This window comes from Anser anser, assembly GCF_964211835.1.
Source record: "Anser anser genome assembly, chromosome: 5".
Lineage (NCBI taxonomy): Eukaryota > Metazoa > Chordata > Aves > Anseriformes > Anatidae > Anser > Anser anser.
The window spans coordinates 5,297,249-5,314,688 of record NC_139725.1 but is presented as its reverse complement, the minus strand read 5'-3'; the positions used below and the strand labels follow the sequence as shown (position 1 = coordinate 5,314,688).

General features: G+C 39.8%; 1 protein-coding gene and 1 long non-coding RNA gene across 34 annotated transcripts in view; one reads left to right on the top strand and one right to left on the bottom strand.

The window, feature by feature from the left end:
- The window catches only part of SOX6 (SRY-box transcription factor 6), a 482,345-nt gene that overhangs the window by 374,578 nt on the left and 90,327 nt on the right, over positions 1-17,440 (top strand). For 29 of the 33 annotated variants that reach the window (XM_083840231.1, XM_083840215.1, XM_083840214.1 and 26 more), the window contains one exon: positions 245-7,187. In XM_083840231.1, the coding sequence (XP_083696357.1) occupies positions 245-548 (304 nt within the window). In that variant the 3' untranslated portion in view covers positions 549-7,187. Of the gene's footprint in view, positions 1-244; positions 7,188-11,801; positions 11,887-17,440 lie in introns of those variants that run through there. The other 4 variants (XR_014585612.1, XR_014585613.1, XR_014585614.1 and 1 more) reach the window with 1 other exon arrangement.
- Positions 3,159-11,428, bottom strand: LOC310901125. The gene is made up of 2 exons (XR_014585625.1): positions 11,218-11,428; positions 3,159-9,777 (listed from the first exon to the last, which is right to left on the bottom strand). It is a non-coding gene; the product is annotated as an uncharacterized lncRNA (long non-coding RNA).

Sequence of the window (17,440 nt, the reverse complement as noted above, 5' to 3'; positions counted from 1 at the left end):
TATGGTTTAAATAAACACACAAAATACATGAACAAATCAAATTCTGGTAGTTGCTAAACAGTTTACTCTCCAGTTGCACCTGGGGGGAGCTCAGGTGAACCAATACCGTACAGGACCAGACTGTGAATCCCAGAGGAATGCATGCAGACCTTGCAGGAAATCACCTGCTTTGAATTGGACTTGCAAAAAGGCATCCCTCCTCCAAACAGAGGTAATCACGTTCCCATCTTGCTTTTCCTTCCAGACAACAGCCTCAAATTCCAATCACCACGGGAACGGGGGTTGTCTATCCTGGTGCTATTACCATGGCAACTACCACACCATCACCTCAGATGACATCGGATTGCTCGAGCACCTCTGCCAGCCCTGAGCCCAGCATCCCCGTCATTCAGAGCACTTATGGTATGAAGACGGACAGCGGAAGCCTTGCTGGAAATGAAATGATAAATGGAGAGGATGAAATAGAAATGTACGAGGACTATGAGGATGATCCCAAATCAGACTATAGTAGCGAAAATGAAGCCCATGAGGCAGTCAGTGCCAACTGAGAAGTGTTCACAGAATTAAAGTACTCAGACTCACTTGGTTTTTTTTGGATTTTTTTTTTGAACAAAAAGTTCTTAAAGAGCCTGCATGCATGTGTGGCTCCTACAGTTACATCAGCAGAATGGTCTTAAATGTTTCTTAACGTGTGAGACAGATTGTTTCCCTAATTTTTCATGAACTTTTTTTGTTTTGTTTTGTTTTTGTTTTATTTTTTATTTTTTAATTTAGATGAAGACATATATTAAATATCAGACATCAGGACTTGAAAAGTTATATGAATCGATAGCTGTCTTACAAGTCTTACCTTTTGTCTTTTACCTTTTGGATGCTGATAAAGGTTTAAGTTACTGTTTTAGATGGGGGTTATACATTCTCACTCAGGTATGCTGTGCCAGCCTACAGGTTGTGAATGTGTTTTTATTCTGGATTATTTTAGAAAACAAAAACTGCAGTTTTCATATTGTGAAACAGAACAAGTCCGCAAGTGTGCACATCTGTGCATCATAGCTCATCTTTAAAAAATCGTCTCTGAATTCCATTTTTTTCCATATGTATAGCTGAACTTCTGATGTGCCAAACTTTTCATAACTTTTGAATCTTAACATTTAAAGAAAAAGTCTTAAAGGAGACACTGTAAAGTCTTAGACAATCCTTTGGCATCTTAAAAATATATATATATATAAAACCTAATTTTTTTTTCCAGAAAATGGTAAAGTACTCAGGAATCTGGAGACAGGATATTCTTAAGTAGTGAACATGGTTGCCATAGTGCATGTGCCCAATTGCTTTTGCCTCTTGATGCCATTAGTGTGAAATTTTAAGTAAGCACAAAAGAGCGATCACCAGCTATGGACAGGCCTGTCTTAGCAGTGTGAGGCCACCTCTGACTACATTCTTTACCCCTTTGCTTTTAACCCTTGCATTCAGTCTTAACACATTTTCTCTTAAATAATTTATTCATTCCAGAATGTCAAGGGTCCAAATACTTAATATTTATTTTTAAAAGTACTGTTGGTGGCATTACACTTAAAATTCCTTATTGATACTTTAAAGAGTGCTTTCTTTCTCTTCCCCTAAATTACACAGGTATATGAAAAAAAAAGTGCACCTGCTACTAAAATGAATATGACATTTATGAATGAGAAATTCAGTTGTTTCCATAACACTATATGTTCAAGGAGCACTTGTAAACACTCAGCCTTTTATAATGCAAAATAGAGTACTTATATATGTACATACAATACAAATACTCCTAAACTTTGTGTTTATAGTTATAAACCTCTATACTTAGATGCACAGCAAAGGCAGATGTAAAATCCAAATTGCACGTAGAGTCCACCATGATGAATTTTTAGGGCCTGTAGAATCCTGCAGTGAATCATGGCTCCATACCTCACGTTCCTATTGTCACCTGAAGGAACTATCTGCTACCTTAAGTATTTATGCAGTGATTTATATGTGAGACTCCTAGTGGGGGAGGTAATGCCACAAAAATATCTGGCTTGCAAAGGTGGGCATACGGTGCATCAAAAATATTTATTAAATATTAGTCATGTGGGAATGCGAGCCAGGTTTTGATGCATGTTTGTCAAGTGCTTTGGGATCTTTGGATGTAAGGTGCTACACAAACTAAATTTTTTAAAATTTGTATTACTACTGGAAACAATGCAATTGCTAGAGAAAATTCTGGGAAATATACAAGAGAGAGACTGAAAGACTGAGAGTTTGTTAATGTTCAGAAATGTCTAAAAAACTGCCTTTATTTTTTTCCCTTGCATTCTGCTCATGTTCATAAATACATCACTATATGTAATATGCAGATCAAGTGGGCCTAGTGAATACATGTGCTGAAACTCCTCAACTCCCTCAGCTTTTAGTTTGAATTGGATATGTTCAGCAGGTCGATGATAAATTCAGACTCAGGCTGAGAGGTGTGAGTGGGCCTAGAGCAGCTCTTCTCGAAATCTGTGGGAATCTTCCCACAGAGCCAAACGGGCTTTGTTTAAGGCCCAGACAATGAAGGAAGTATAATACTAATGCTGGTCATCTTCATGCTGTTGTACTATCTTGCAGAAGTTCATGTCAGGTGCAAGGACGAGATGCTGTATCAGGAGCTGTCAGTTTCTTCATAGCCCCAGTAATACCTCTTAGAGCAGAGCGAGCCATTGTTGCCCCTGCAGAGATCACATTTAGATGTGCGAAAACAACCCCCAAAACAAAGAAGATTGTTCAGTTTACAGAACAATTTATAAAGATAATGACATAGAAACACAATGGTCAGATTCTCTGACCATTTAGTAATTTGGAGCAATATGCTAGATTTTAAATATTTATTTAAATGTATTCTGAGTCCATGTCTAATAAGCAATAAACTGGTCTAGCCAAGACTTTAAAGGCATATGCTGTGTCGTTAGCTGGTGAGCGCCCTCTTTAAGCTGGCTAAGGTACTGATAGAAAGTGGTTTTTGTTCTAACAGTTGCTTGGTAATTTGAACTGTTTTTAATACATTCAGCTCAGATTGGGGGGAGGGTATCATTATTTCCTTAAAAAGAAAAAAAAAAAGACTATTTATTAATGTCTTACATAATTACATAATTAGAAGTATCTCTCCCTTCCCCCCATGTGACTTTTTCTCTCTTGCTCTCTCTTTTTTTTTTTTTTCTGGTTTTGTTGCATCGGTAGAATGCTGTATTGCTAGCATTGTATTTTATGTAATTATTTTTTTGCACAAAGGCAAACATTTAGATTAGTTGGTTAATTTTTTAAAATTTTATGACCATGCCAAAATAATATTCTGCAGGCTTGTGGAGAACAAAGGACTGTTCTTTAGGACTGAAACTTGATTTTGCTTGTAGTACAAAAAAACACACACTCACAGATGTTGTTTCGTAAGTGTTATAAGCACTGGATATAAATGGTATTTTTTATCACTTCTGACTAATGTGAAACTGTTGTACGAAAACTACATGAACAAAAGTCATCTGTTTCGACTCGTGTGGGCCTGCCTCACAGTTGCCGGATTTGAGTCATTTTTTATGTCTTGTTATTTCATTTATTTATGCAAAATACATGTATGTATGAACACTTTGTTTTAGCTCCAGCCCTGCCTCAGTGCTGATGCTCTCTATGTTAAAGCCACATTCTTGAAAATGACTGGCTGTTCAGGAATCGCCAGCTGGTAAAATTGCGTTTATTGGCTGGGGAAGAGGGAGGAACATATTTGAATTTGAATTGTGCATATGAGCATTTATTCTATTTATTAGCCGACATTGGCTCTAAAATGTCAGTAGAAATCAAGGAAGGACAATCATAAGGATAAAAAACACCATTTTTACTTTATTAATCGGAGCTCAAAACAAAGTTTTTGATGAAATTACCATCTCATTTTAGATTTTTTTTAAATTGTGTAAATATAACATAGGAAATAGAATTTTATTTTTTGTTCATGGATACTTAGTGAAGTATAAGTTATGTATTTACTTTTGTTCTATATCAGTGTATGTTGGTCCATATTAAATGCTGACAAGTCACTGTACCTCATGTAGATGCTGAATTTCCACCTGCAGTGTGAGCGCAGTATTGTGGACCTGTAGCTGGGACAGCAAGTTGCCTCACTTGTGCTCTCACTGTTTTTTGATAGCATATCCCACAAACACAGAATACTTTTTCCTTTCTTAGCAAGTTGATACATTAAACATGCCAAGTTTCTGATACAGCTGATAGGAAACAACAGTTAGTTTTCTGAATCCAAGTAAAACTGATGTAATATTTTAATTCTTAACAAGAATGGCGTTTGGAAGTCAAAAGCATATTCCTGGAAAGATTGTCATGACTAAGATGGTCCTTGCAATGCAATCAAGACTTAGTAATATCAAACCTTTATTTTCTACATTAATTAAATCATACTACTGTCATATTAGGCTATAAGACTGGGCAAAAAAGTTCCCACAAAATACAAAGAGGACATATGGAGTTCCTTTTTAACTGTTGTGTTTGAACCCCCCTTAATAACACTGACTGAAAAAAATACCAATTCCATTCAGGTAATGCAAAAATATAGTAATACTATTTTCTCTGTGAACAAACAGTTTATTTAATTAACAGATACAATATATATTCTTTTTGGAAAATTAGCAAATACTTATTTTCAAGTGAAGAACACTCCTGAAACAGTCTGATACCTAGCTAGAATAGTTCGCTTCATGCTTGATAAAAACAGGGCTCAGGTTTATGTGGAGAAATGACTCAGATGAAATGGCCCAGTTCTGGTCGGCACGTGTGCTTCGGCGTCACCATTTAGTTTGTGCAACTGTCTGCTGGGAATACACGGGATCACAAAGTGCTCCTAAATCAGTGTACTCAGGTGCAGCGTGAGGCAGGGGGAGGGCAGAAACGGGATTGCTCCAGGTTGGGAACGCAAAGCAAACAACGGCATTGCAAAGTGTACAGCAGTCAGCTGAGGACAGTTACTGCTCCGAGTGTAAACACAACCACCTCCCAGTGCCATCTGAACCATGGTCCTCTCGCGGGGTTGGCTTTCCGGATTCAGTTTTTGGTCATATCAATGATGTGGCATTTCAAAAATCGTTTCCTAGCAAAACATACTACAGGATTAACACTCCCACCCTCCCCCAGCAAAACACTTACCTACCTGATCACTTTTAAGCACGTTAGTACTTCTGTGATGGTCATGAGGACCAGTAAAGTGTTGGTGTTCAGCGGGGTAATCTATGCTGAACTGGTCCACAGTGCGAACAACTGCGCTGGAGATGCGGCCAGCAGAATGTATGATAGAGTTCTTCATGTTTTTATGAGACGTTGATGAATGGGCTTGGACCCTCTGAGTTTTGCATGCTTTTTTAAGATTCAAGTTGGCACTTAAGCATGTTCTTTTAAAAGAATAATGTTATACGACCTCATCTGATCTTTTACAAAACACTTAACTTTTTTGCTTTAAAAAACAACTTCCCCCAAAACAATTTTTAAATAACCCATTAATATATGTGATTTTTCTCAAATCAAACTACATTTTTGATATACTGTAATGTACTACTACAGAAGGAAAAATATATATATATGTTTATGCAAATATATTTCATTTTAATCCATCGCCCTTTTTTAAGTACCAGATTTGTTGGAAATGGTGACAAAGAAGTATTCTGAGATTTCACACGCTGGGTAAAAAGGGGGTGGGGTGGGGTGAACCAGGCTAAAGGAAAACTTATCAAATTGGTATTTATGGCAATATGAAAGCTATAAAGCAACTTAGTGACATGGCTTGCTTTGTAATTTCCGCTTTCTAAAAACCACAAGTGAGGTCCTTGGTGCTCTTGGAGTATGGGGAATGTGCAAATATTTAACTGTTTGTATGCTGCACATTGCAGACCTGCTAGTGTGCATTCTCCGTTTGTCTTCCTTTGTCATTTGTTTTTTGCTTTCTAGAAAGCAACGTTTTTTTTCTTGTACCCTTCTTCAGCTTGTAGCAAACTAGAATGCTTAGCATTTATGTTCATTCATTATTGTATTTCCCATGTACAAATTTTTTTATTACATTAAGACAAGCTTATAAGCTGTTACTACATAACTTATCTTACTGTAACTCTTATTTCCTGACATTGTAATTTGTTTGTGATGTATATTGTGAGATTGTACTCTATGTTAATTTAATCAGCACAATTCACTGACATGCTGGACTGACATGCTAGCTGCTGTTTCAAATTGTAAAGTTTGTGTAGAGCTGATGGGACAACTGAGACTCTCTTGTCAAGGTACTATGCTTTGATTCCTATAGCAACACGGTGGGTGCAGCTCTTGATGGCGAGGGCTGCTTATTGGGCACCCACTGGCTAATTTAACAGGCAGGTTTTCTTTGTAGAAATTCTATATACAATGCAGGTACCTACCTGGGCCCATGGCTGGTGATTATTTGGGCGTGTAGAGGAAAAACTAGTGTCTATTGCTGCTTTGAATATGTTTTAAAGTCTGAAAATGTAAATAGTTTATCAAAAAAATCTTGTACAGTCCAGTGTAAAGTTTTTAAATGAACTTAAAAGGTTGCCATCACATCTCACACTCTCCTCTTGATACAGGAAGAAAAAAAAATGAGAAAGAAAAAAGTTTGCTAAGGATATTGAGTAAAAAAAAAATCTGTTCTCAGCAACAACAAAAAAGAGAATAGTTATTCTTAGCTCTGCTTCATTGCATAAACAGACTTCTTGAATTTTGTTGTGCAGTATTGACGTGAGGTAAATTAAATATTAAATAATCATTCAGTGGTACTTTTAAAAGTCTTCTCCTCCTCTGCCTCAGTTATTAATGGAAAAGACAAAATTGAAAGACACTGTCCATATACAGTATGTTCTGGTGTACGTTGGCACCTTACCTACATGTTTCGGGTGGGGGGGATTTTTTTTTTTTTTTTTTTTGCACAAGGTGCTTTCCTGATATGTTAAACATGTCATCTTTGGGTGATTCAGTATATGCCATGACAGGGGTTTAGACCCCTCAGGGGAGTGTCTATAAGACTGCCTATTTATGCTCATTTACCTCAAGACTGTCCTCTCTACCCTTAATCTATTCACCATCACTCCATCTTTTGTACTGCTGTTGACACTTACAAATTAAAGATAAATTTTGTTTTATGAGATGTGTGTGTGACTTCTTCTATGCATCCTTTATTATTCCCTTGAAGTTCGCATTAAAGATTGACTGTGAGGAGCTGATGGAAAATGCAACTAGGTCCATTCAGCTGGCCTCCTTTAAATTCAGCAACTGAAATCTTCCAGCTCTTAGGTCTTCCCCATGCCTTTATATTCTACAAAGGCATTTATCAGCCTCTGACATCCATTAACACCATATGCTGCAAAAGACATGCATGATAACCAACTTAATTTGATAATATTCACTGGGCACCACTGGTTTTGTAAGCAGAAAGTGCTGTTGGTAGCAACATAATCTCAGTAGAATTTTTATTGAGTTCTACTGTTCTCGTGTTCCTTCTTTCTTTCCCTTCCCTTTTTCCCCCGCGTATAACATTAAACAAACTAACCAAACTTGACAACAAAAAACCCTGTAGTTGCCATATTGCCATGTCTGTAAACTGCTACCATTTGTGTATTATGATTGGCTTTTGACATTGTAATTAGTCATGGTTCTCAAAGAAAAAGAATAAATTACATTGAAGTATACTGTACTATAATGTAACAGAACGTTTTGATTGTGCATTACATCAGATTTCAGTCTAGTTTCAGCTATTACACAAACCACCCTGAAACATCTAAGTGGGAAAGAATCCTTACTTCCCTGGAGAGAGCATCATACATGAAATTATTAAAAATGACATACTGCATTATAAATTTGTGTAATGAAATACTTCAGGGTCAAAAGTGGATGGAATGAAGTTGCTGACCAATGTGTTATAATGAATAAATACATAAATATTGACTTGTGCATTTTAAGCTTTGGTTTCTGGTAAGGAGTCAACTAGTTACTCAGTTGAACTGCAACACTAAAGTGCTCTTGAGGGGAAGGCAGCAAAAAATCTGTATTTCTACTACTTAATATAGAGCAATTTGCACAAGGTGGCAATGGCCATGCTGTGTATTTGAAAAGCAGAATGATGGCACTGGACAGCAGTCAGTCCAGCTGAAGCTACTAGAGTTAAAGGCAGCTGGAGAAGAAGCACCACGTCATTGTGCCTGGATTTTATTTTCATACTGTAGGCCTGATATAGGGTCCAATCCTCTGCTATGTATTTTCATATTGCTCCACGTAAGTCAACTTATGCCATCCCCAGTTTAGCTTTTTCTCCCCCTGCCTTACTACACGATTTTGTCTCCTTTCATTGCTGGAATCTGCAGCTGTGAGTAATGATCAGTTGTCTGGGAAACACTGACGGTGTTCTCCATCAGCTGGGTTGTTATATAGGTGCAATGAAAAGTGAGCTGAGGAATGGCATGCAGCAAGTCACTGCTTCCTACAGCAGTAAGAGACAAAAATGATTATTTGACAGCTCTAGATGTCAGTCTAAAAAAATACAATCAATTGTACCACACAGGCCAGTGTCCTGTGTCCAGTGTGCAACAGTCTTCTGGAGAAGGTAGCATTGGAGGCCACAGGTGCCCAAGGAGCAGCCTGCCCTTGTGCTGGCACCATGTGGTCTCCTTCCCTCTGAGAAACTTTGCCGTGCTGGGTTCCACGCACCAGCCTTGTTATCATTCTAAACGGCCACCTTAGGCTTCAGGAATGCTGCTAACACCACAGTGTGTGCCTCAGGTCACCAAGAGAGAAAGCTATCACAGTACTGGCCGAATTATAACAAAGACTCTCGGACCTCAGAGATACATTCATTATTCCAGCCACCACAGTATCGCATGAAAGCCATGTGACTTCTCTGGCACCGCACAAGTGACAGCGCACAGCTGAGATGAGAACCGAGGTGCTCCTGCTGCCTGGGTCCGTTCTCCTTCCTTCAGACACGGTTCTCCCTCCAGCTGAGCGCCCAGACGCAGCCTTGGAGCACAACCTCCGCTCGCCAGCTGCAGCCGCAGCTTCCTCAGGCACCCTCGGGGCTCGCGGCAGTTTGGGGGCTTCAGGACTGCAAGGCTGGGCACGAGAGCCCGTCCCCCCACTGGCTGCCGGGGCTGGGGTTCTGCTGTGGCAATTATTTGCTACCGCAGCAGCCTGACAGCTCGCACAGGATGGGAGTGGGGGGAAACAGTAATTGATTTATTTCTTTAATATATGGTTTACAATAGAAAATATGAGCTCCAGGTTGTGTCTCCAAGCAGTTAATGACCAGCTGGGTTAAGGGCCTTCAAATAGTGCCATTGGTCATTAACTGCCAGGAAGTATCCTTCCTGTCATCCATTATTGCTTAATTGTATCAAGACCCACTACAGTGAAGGACTGTTAAATCTGCAGATTAATTGGAATCTGACCCTTAGTCATTTTAATAATATCAAGGCCGCTGCAGGTTAGCATTTGGGTTCTTGACGTGACAGTCCATAACAAATTTCTTCAGAGCTGTTCTGCTTTATATTAATGCCTACTGGATGATTGACACAGTAAAACTTAATTGCCCTGTAGAAATCACTGTGGTCAGTTGTATTATGAACTACTTAGGGCCACTTTAATTTACTTTGACACTGCAGACTTTAAAAGCTTCTCTACTTCTATTAAAACCTACTTAGAGGTCTGGTTGCTGTTGTAGCTCATCAGGAAAGGCTCACTCTGCAACAGCAAAAGGTAATTATTAGAGCTTTAAATAATTCTCAAATAGGCAAATTACAAAAGAAATGCATATTGATTATCAGGGTATATTTTGCTACGCTTCTGGTTAATTAGTTACTAGCAGGGCATGTAAAGAAGCCAACTCATCATTTTAAATGAGTTTTCAAAAATAGGATGCACGCTCAGAACCTGTAAACATGACATGCAACCTGCCCCGACTCTTGCATTAGCTCTGCAACATCCAGCTTTAATTTTCTGCATGCAGTACCTCACACTTAAGACATGTAACTAAGCTCCTTTTTAAGACAGGCTGCACAGGGTTGTATTTGGAAATCAAGAAACAAAAATATTGTGCTATGACCCACGATCACATAGCAGGACCCTAACACCATGCGAGGAGCAAATGGAAAGGTATCTCTGCCTCCAAGACCCCACACTGGCTAATAACATCTTTATAGCTGCACTATGCTCACAGCTAATTAGTCACAAGTAACATGTGACTGCAAACACAGCAACTGTCCCACCAGGTGAGATCAGTAGCCCACCTAGCCCAGTAGTTTGGTGTTCCAGGGTGGCAACAGGGTGGCCAACTGAAGCATCGCAGTCTGGCCATTGTTTCTGGCTCGCCCTCTTCTTTCCTTCAGCATCCAGTCCTCGTGCTGGGCTGCTGAAGCGTGCGTCCCCCACTTAGTGGGGAGTGCAGGGGGGTGTCTGGGCAGGTAAAATGGCCGTGGGTAAATCAGCAAGTGGGTTTGCAGGCTGCCCTGGCACTGATGGGCCTTGCTGAGGAGTTTTGCAACGGTGCTTCGTTGTTTTGTTTTTTTAAAAGGAAAACCAAGGCAGTCAGCCTATGTACAGCTGAAACACCAAGTCCATCAAGCTAGCTAAAATATTTAGGATGCTAAATTTCTCCCATTTTTGGTAAGATCTGTTTAGAACAACATGCTTATTTCAGAAAATCTGGGACTCAAGGATCTTAATGATCAAATTACTCAATCACAATGAAAGATTTGTTATTCAAACATCAGGATATCACCCTTGATGCAAGACTTCAGTCAATTCCCCCTGAATAGCTGCAGCTGCTGGAAAAACCAAAGGGTAAGTGCTATGGAGGCAAAAAAAGAAATCACCCAAACCACCCAAAAAGAAACGCGCATTGCCTGCCATGTGTTGAGAGATCATGCAGGAATAAAGGCTTTTGGAAAACCCTTTAGGTGCAAACCACCGTTTTCCAGCAGCGTGACTGTAGAGTGCAGCCAGCTCCGAGCCGCACGCTCTGCGCGCACCCGGGGCGGAGGACCGTTATTAACAGTCGGCCAACAGCCTCCCCAGGTAAACGCTGCCCCGCAACTGAGGGGATGGAGTCGCTGGGCTCAACCCTCGTTTGCCCCGCCCCGCCCCAGCGCCCTGCCAGCACCCCCCGAGTGTTTTTTCCCTCACCTTTTGTAGCTGAGGAATCTGCCATAAATCTCTCTGCCTGCCATCAACGGGACCCCAGACCGCAGATGGTGCACGACACCTGTGGCCCACCCGTAGGGCTCTGCTGTGCAGGTGGTTCTTGTTGGCTGCAAGCTGATGTAAAGGCTCACATGGGCTAGGTGCCCCCACCTGGCATGAATTTCTGATTTGATGGGACAAACCTGGCTGAAGAGAGGTTGGAGTTAGGTGAGAGTGTGAGGGGTAGTAGTTTGTGCCGTTCTTTCTGTCCTTCTTGCAGCTAGGGAAGGAACAAAGGCAGAGCTCGGAGTATGTTTTTTTCTTCACAGTATTCTCTGGAGTTCAAGAGCAAAATCAAAAGAGGAATTCTAGTGTAATGGAGCAGCCTTGGTAGGTGCCTCAAGCAGGGTGTTCAGAAAATGCTAATGCTGTGATGAACGATATGTAAGGACTCATTGGCAATGTCTTTTGATAACTCGTGTAAAGAGAGCAAGCACAGGGTTGCAAAAATACATTGGTCACCACCTCATGATATGAAAGAGACAGTGAATTACTTTACATTATCTCATTGCTCTTTTGTTTTTCAGACAATGGGTTGCTTCTTTGAAGTTCTGAGTACATCCCTCTCTTAGCGGAGCACTGGGAAATGGGCAGTTGGTGTGGAGCTTGGCAGTAAGTGTGCCATTTTTTTTCAGGATGTAATTTTAGGGTTCGTATTAAGATGCTATGTGCCTCGGACAATGATTCATAAAGCCACCTTCCTTGAGTTAATCCTTCCCTAAAAATCTTTAGACTGATCATGCTTAGAGACAGTACGTGATTATTTTACTATGTTTTGAGTTCTATATTGCACGATGCTTGTGATTGAATTGCAAACTAAATAAATCAGGCAGTATGCAATCTTAAGATGCTTATAGGAATCCCAGGTTGTGAGGGACTTCAAATTGGTTCAGTTATTTATTCAATTTTTAAAGGGATGAAATAGTAGATTTCCACAATAATAATAACATGCATGGAAGCAGTCTGCCATTCCCTTATTCCCCAAACTTCAAAAACAGTGACGTTCTGAAATGAACTTAAAGAGCTGTGAAATAAAGAGAAGAAAAATCTTATTCTTTTTCTCTTTTGAAAACGTTATTCCCATGTGAAGGATAAAAGTAAACATTAAATAGTTCTTAAAGAGAAATATAAAATTTGCTACATTTTCTCAAAGCTTTGTGCAAAACATGCATCTTAGCTATATTTGGAATTTAATCATATCTAAAGCATCTAAAAATTTTGAAACTTTGTCTTGATATTGGCTTATCTTCTCTCATACACTTGCTTTTAATGTCTGAATGCTTAAAATTCAGGCATCAGCAATCATACCTTCTGTCTCTTCTCATTTGCCTCCAACAGCTTAACCTGCAATTTGTTGCAAGGATTGCACCTTTAAGTAAAGCAGGATCAGGCCTTAATTTGATCTACTATTTATTCGTTGTGTTAATTGTAGCCACAGGGTTGTATTAAGAAAGTCAAAAAATACTGCTTGTAACTACAGAGTGGTTCTCACCTTTTAAATGGAAAACCACTCATTTTCTATAAAAAAAAAAAAGAAAAAAAAAGGGGGGGGTGTAAGCTAAATGAAGAAGGCAGAAGGGTTTCTGCTTTTTCATTTTAAATGTAATTAATATTGGGACTAAAATGTAGTCGTCTAGGTACAAGCCTGTTCATAGCTTGTACTACAGCTGGTGGGAGCAGATGCCTGATTTCTCACACTTGTTTGTTTTAAACTGCACACGGGGTTCTCGTTAGGTTAATGGATGTTGGGATTCTTATCTCATGTTAATCAGGAATTTCATCAGCCTCTATTTCTGTATAGTGTATTTTTCTTATGCTTGCTTTTTTTGTCCTAATACAAGAAAGATGATGGTAAGTTACAATACAAATGACTGAAAAACAAAACTGAAAATCTCAGAAATTCTAGTCCTACAACAGTCACCACACTGGTAAATTTCTGCTGATCCTGGAAGACTCTGAATGAAGGATTTGTGTTGTGTCTTGCAGTACCCACTGCAAAATGGGATACAAAGCTTGAGAACGGTAAACTTAAATGAAAAATCCCACCTTAATTCTCTTTCAGGGCAGACTTAGAAATAGAGGTATTCAAATGCAACTGAAATGCAATGGGCTTAGAAGACCCAACTCTGTTAGGCGCCTTTGAAAATCCCAGTCTTAAGATGTTTGATTATTTTGGGAAATGAACAACAAATACATTCAGTTCTCAACTTCTGGGAGTGGCTTTCCTTTACTTGCAATGTTTCTGCCTCCTGTCACAGAGTACAAAACTGTACTGTGTGCTGAGGTCTGTAGCTGCTCAATGACTTCAGAGTGTCACCTTCAGCCTGATACTTCCTACATTGCAAAAGCAACAAAATCTGGTAAATAATTAGTATATCAATAAAGGCTTGATGCTACACACTACAGTGAAATGTGACAATACCAGAAATGGGAACTCTTTCTCATTTTTTTTCATAAAATGTCACTCTTCTCTGTGATTCCTTTTATAGTTTCTTTAAAGATAAACTTGCCAGCTAATCAGTAGATAATGTGACTGCTAGAGATGTATCACAATGAGAACTATTGCTGCTTCTGTCCTCCCACCTGCTAAACATTGTTTTAGCAGGACTCCACCTTGCATTGCAGTGAAGCTGGGAATTTTTAGGGCTCTTTATTGTTCTTGCCTCATTCCTAGTCCTAGGTTTTCATTATGAAAACATCAACTGGAATGTTCTGGAGATGAGTGAAAAAGAGTGGTTTGGGACTGTCTAGCACCTTGACTTTCACCCAAGTCAGTTGCCATAGCAAGCAGTGAAGGACGGCAAGGATCCTGTCAGCAGTGATTATGAGCAGCATAGCTAACCCCTCTGGGGTTAGCTTCTTAGTATTTGGCTGGCACTACAGACCTAGTATGTTAAAATACAGGTAAGCTCAAGATGTCCTTGGCCTGGTATGCTGACAAAGAGCTCTACAAAAAGGAGAACTGCCTCCCACTCCCATCTGTGTGTGTGTGCTGCCCAGGTGGATGTGAGTGAGGCTGACAGCACCTGGGAAGTAGAAAGGTTGCTCCATGTGTCTTGAATCTTTGTTTATCAAAGAACCTCCTTTGCTGGAAGACTCCACTCATCCATATCAGAGGGTCACACACAAATATTAAGATGTGTTACCCCACTTTTATAGAAAAAGAGGTGGTGAACATCTGTTTTTGTGGGAGGAGGTCTTACATCTGCAGATCTAGAAGGCCTTAATACAAGCACTGCAGAACCTTGCATTATTTCTGAAGCTTGTGGTGTCCCAGGTGAGTTCTATGTCCTGAGTTTGCTCAGTTTGTTAGGTATGCTTTGTTAGATGTGCTTTGTATAAAGAAAGGTGGTGTAACCTGTTAATATTCTGTCAACCTGGTTATTAGAGGTTTTTTTTTCCCCCCAGTAAACTGGTTTATTTGGTGATCTTGTTCTGTGTCCTTTACAATAGAGCATAATGACATCTGTATCTGTTACTACTTTTTACTTATTAGAAATAAATATGAAAGAAGGGTTTCTTCAAAGTCTTGAAGCATTTCAAAGTAATTTAGAGCTGAACTTACCCAGCTAAATGCTCCTGTGATTTTAAATGTGAATGTAATAGTACTTCTACCATGCGTTGTGGTGGTGAAGATCAACAAAACTCAGTCAAACCCAGGGGAAATTTGCCTTTGTTATGTGGAGATTTTCCAGCACAAACGTCAGTGTTGGATGGAGTTTGGTGACTAATGACCTTTGAAAACATCCTTTCTGTAGGTTTATGAGCTTAAAAATTATGTATGTAACATAAGTTAGAAAAAGAATTTGGTTTGTTCATGTGAGTTGTGAATATTTGCAAGAAAACTTATGGCTTGCACTCTTCATGTCCAGCTGCCAACAGGTACTGATGGCTCTCTTGTGGCTAGAAAACAAAGCCTGGGCCACTAATTGCAGCCATGCCAAAATCGCTGCAAGACCTGAAATTAAATTTTGTAGAATTCCTGAATGGGAACCGTGCCCCAAAATGCTGATCCTGACCTACCGGATGTGTTGTGCAGTTAGTTTGCTAGTGCACTGTGTCCTCCACCCATTCCTTCTCCGGCTGTAATGGCCTTTCAGGTTATGACAAGCCTGTGTATGGCAACTTATGTGAAGTCTAGAGAGACATAGGTGCAGCTAGATTTCCATGTGTCATTGTTATAGGAAGGTAGGTTTTCTGGCATTGAAGCATCCATAAAAAATAGGATTGAGAAAATTGCAAGGATGTGGGTGACAGTCTATAGAAAGCGATCCTGGAAGCCTCTAAGGTTACTTTGACTTGGCTGTTTTGGTTTGTGTGCTGTGAATCTGTAGGATGTTTGAGATAATCACACCTTCCTCATTGTGTCTTGTGCCAAATCGGTATCTTCTGAAGATCTTTGACTTCTCATTGGAATTGTCTTTGGCTTGGAACTTCTTTCCGCACAGAAGGCAACAGAGTTCTTACCCTGTTAGCAGGAAGGAGATGCTATTGACACAATTTTATGCTAGTGGCAACTACAGTAGTACATGATTAGTCTGTTTCTTCACTGTGTGTGAAGGTTTCCTAGGCTGAGCAGTAAGTGGAGAGGAGGACTGCAGTTACCATTAGCTGTTATACGAGACTGGATGAAGGAATACATCAGGAATACGTAGTTCCAGGCCCCTGCTCTCAATAGCCAGATGTTAATAACTGTTTTCTACTGCACTGAATTCTGTACCCCTTCCTGTTGGCCAAGGAAGGCACTGGCATCAAGGATGTGCTATGTCTAGTACTTACTTTTGAAACTAAGTGCTGAGAAGCCTGTCTGGCACTGTTTTGTATAATACGCTGTTCAGGCTACAGTCAACACAATGTCTGTGTTGTACTTAAGATCCTTGAAAGCATATGTGTAGGTTTTCTTTTTTAAATAGCACCTACAGGTATATGCTTTGCTATTTCTGGAGCCGTGCTTCTATGTCGGGACATAGAACAGTGCTGCACTATACAATGCAGTGTTGTTTTCTGCATGACAGTGTGGGGTAATTCTTACTCCCCTGCATATGGTTGAGCTGATTGCTTGATTAGAGATCAGAAAGGTATTTTTGGCAAGGGTGTAACAGCAGAAATTTGAAGAAAGTGTGTCTTCTGAGACTGGGGTTTAGCTGAACTCTGCTTTATCGGGCTTTTTGGACCTTGTTCTGGCAATGTATTTATTTAACCAAAAAGGAGAAGAAAAAAGCTTTTATGATGTCCTATATTCTGAGCCACTGTGGTACAAAGGAAGGAGTCTCCGCCCACTGCTGCCCATATATAGAATTTGGGGTCACATTGACATGAAATTATAGTGTGTTAATGAATTGAGTGATGATTAAGAGATGTGGCTGCAAAGAGGATGCAGACAAAAATTAACGGTTATTTCTTTACTCTGCCTACCCTCTCTATTCCTCACTCTGGTCTGCTGAATGGTTCCATTTGGACTGATGGTTTTTAATGCTTATAGCCCAAAGGTGTCTTTTTGTTTTTTATTCTTTTTTCTTCTTAAAGAAGAAAATTGGTTCCGTATGTTCTGTACATTAAATTTCCCTAACATTTTTTCAACATGCATAAAATTACAGATCTCTAGAGAGAATGAAATACCACATTGCACATTGTAATACCGCACCCAATTGCTTGCTGCTCCTCTCTGCTGCCAAACCTTCCAAAAATCATAATATAGCACTAATACACTTACAGGCACTGGTTTTCCATGCTTGATACAAAGTAAAAATATAACTGAGTAACCAGACATAAAAATAAGTGATGTCAGTTTGCGGTGGATAAATGCAATTCCGGGAAATAAAACTTTGTGCCTTTGCCTTGAGTGTACTGCCTAGAGAGTCAGGGTGGAGGAGAGACTTGGTATGTGAGGACTAATTATAGCAGTGCCATCCCATGTGTGACTGTGGAACTACACTGTAGGTTGTAGACAGTGAACTAGCACCCGCAAAAATTGAGAAGATGCCATTAAGTTTGATAGTTGAGGCAGATTTTTGTGAGGATAGTAAATGGCACCTACTATAAACCAAAAGACAGAAAAGATGAGATTCCTAGGTAATTACTCTGTGCTGCAAACTTGAAGCACAAAATTGTGTTTGGATATATGAATGCTGGCAAACCAATGAGAAGGACATCAGAACTTTTTCCA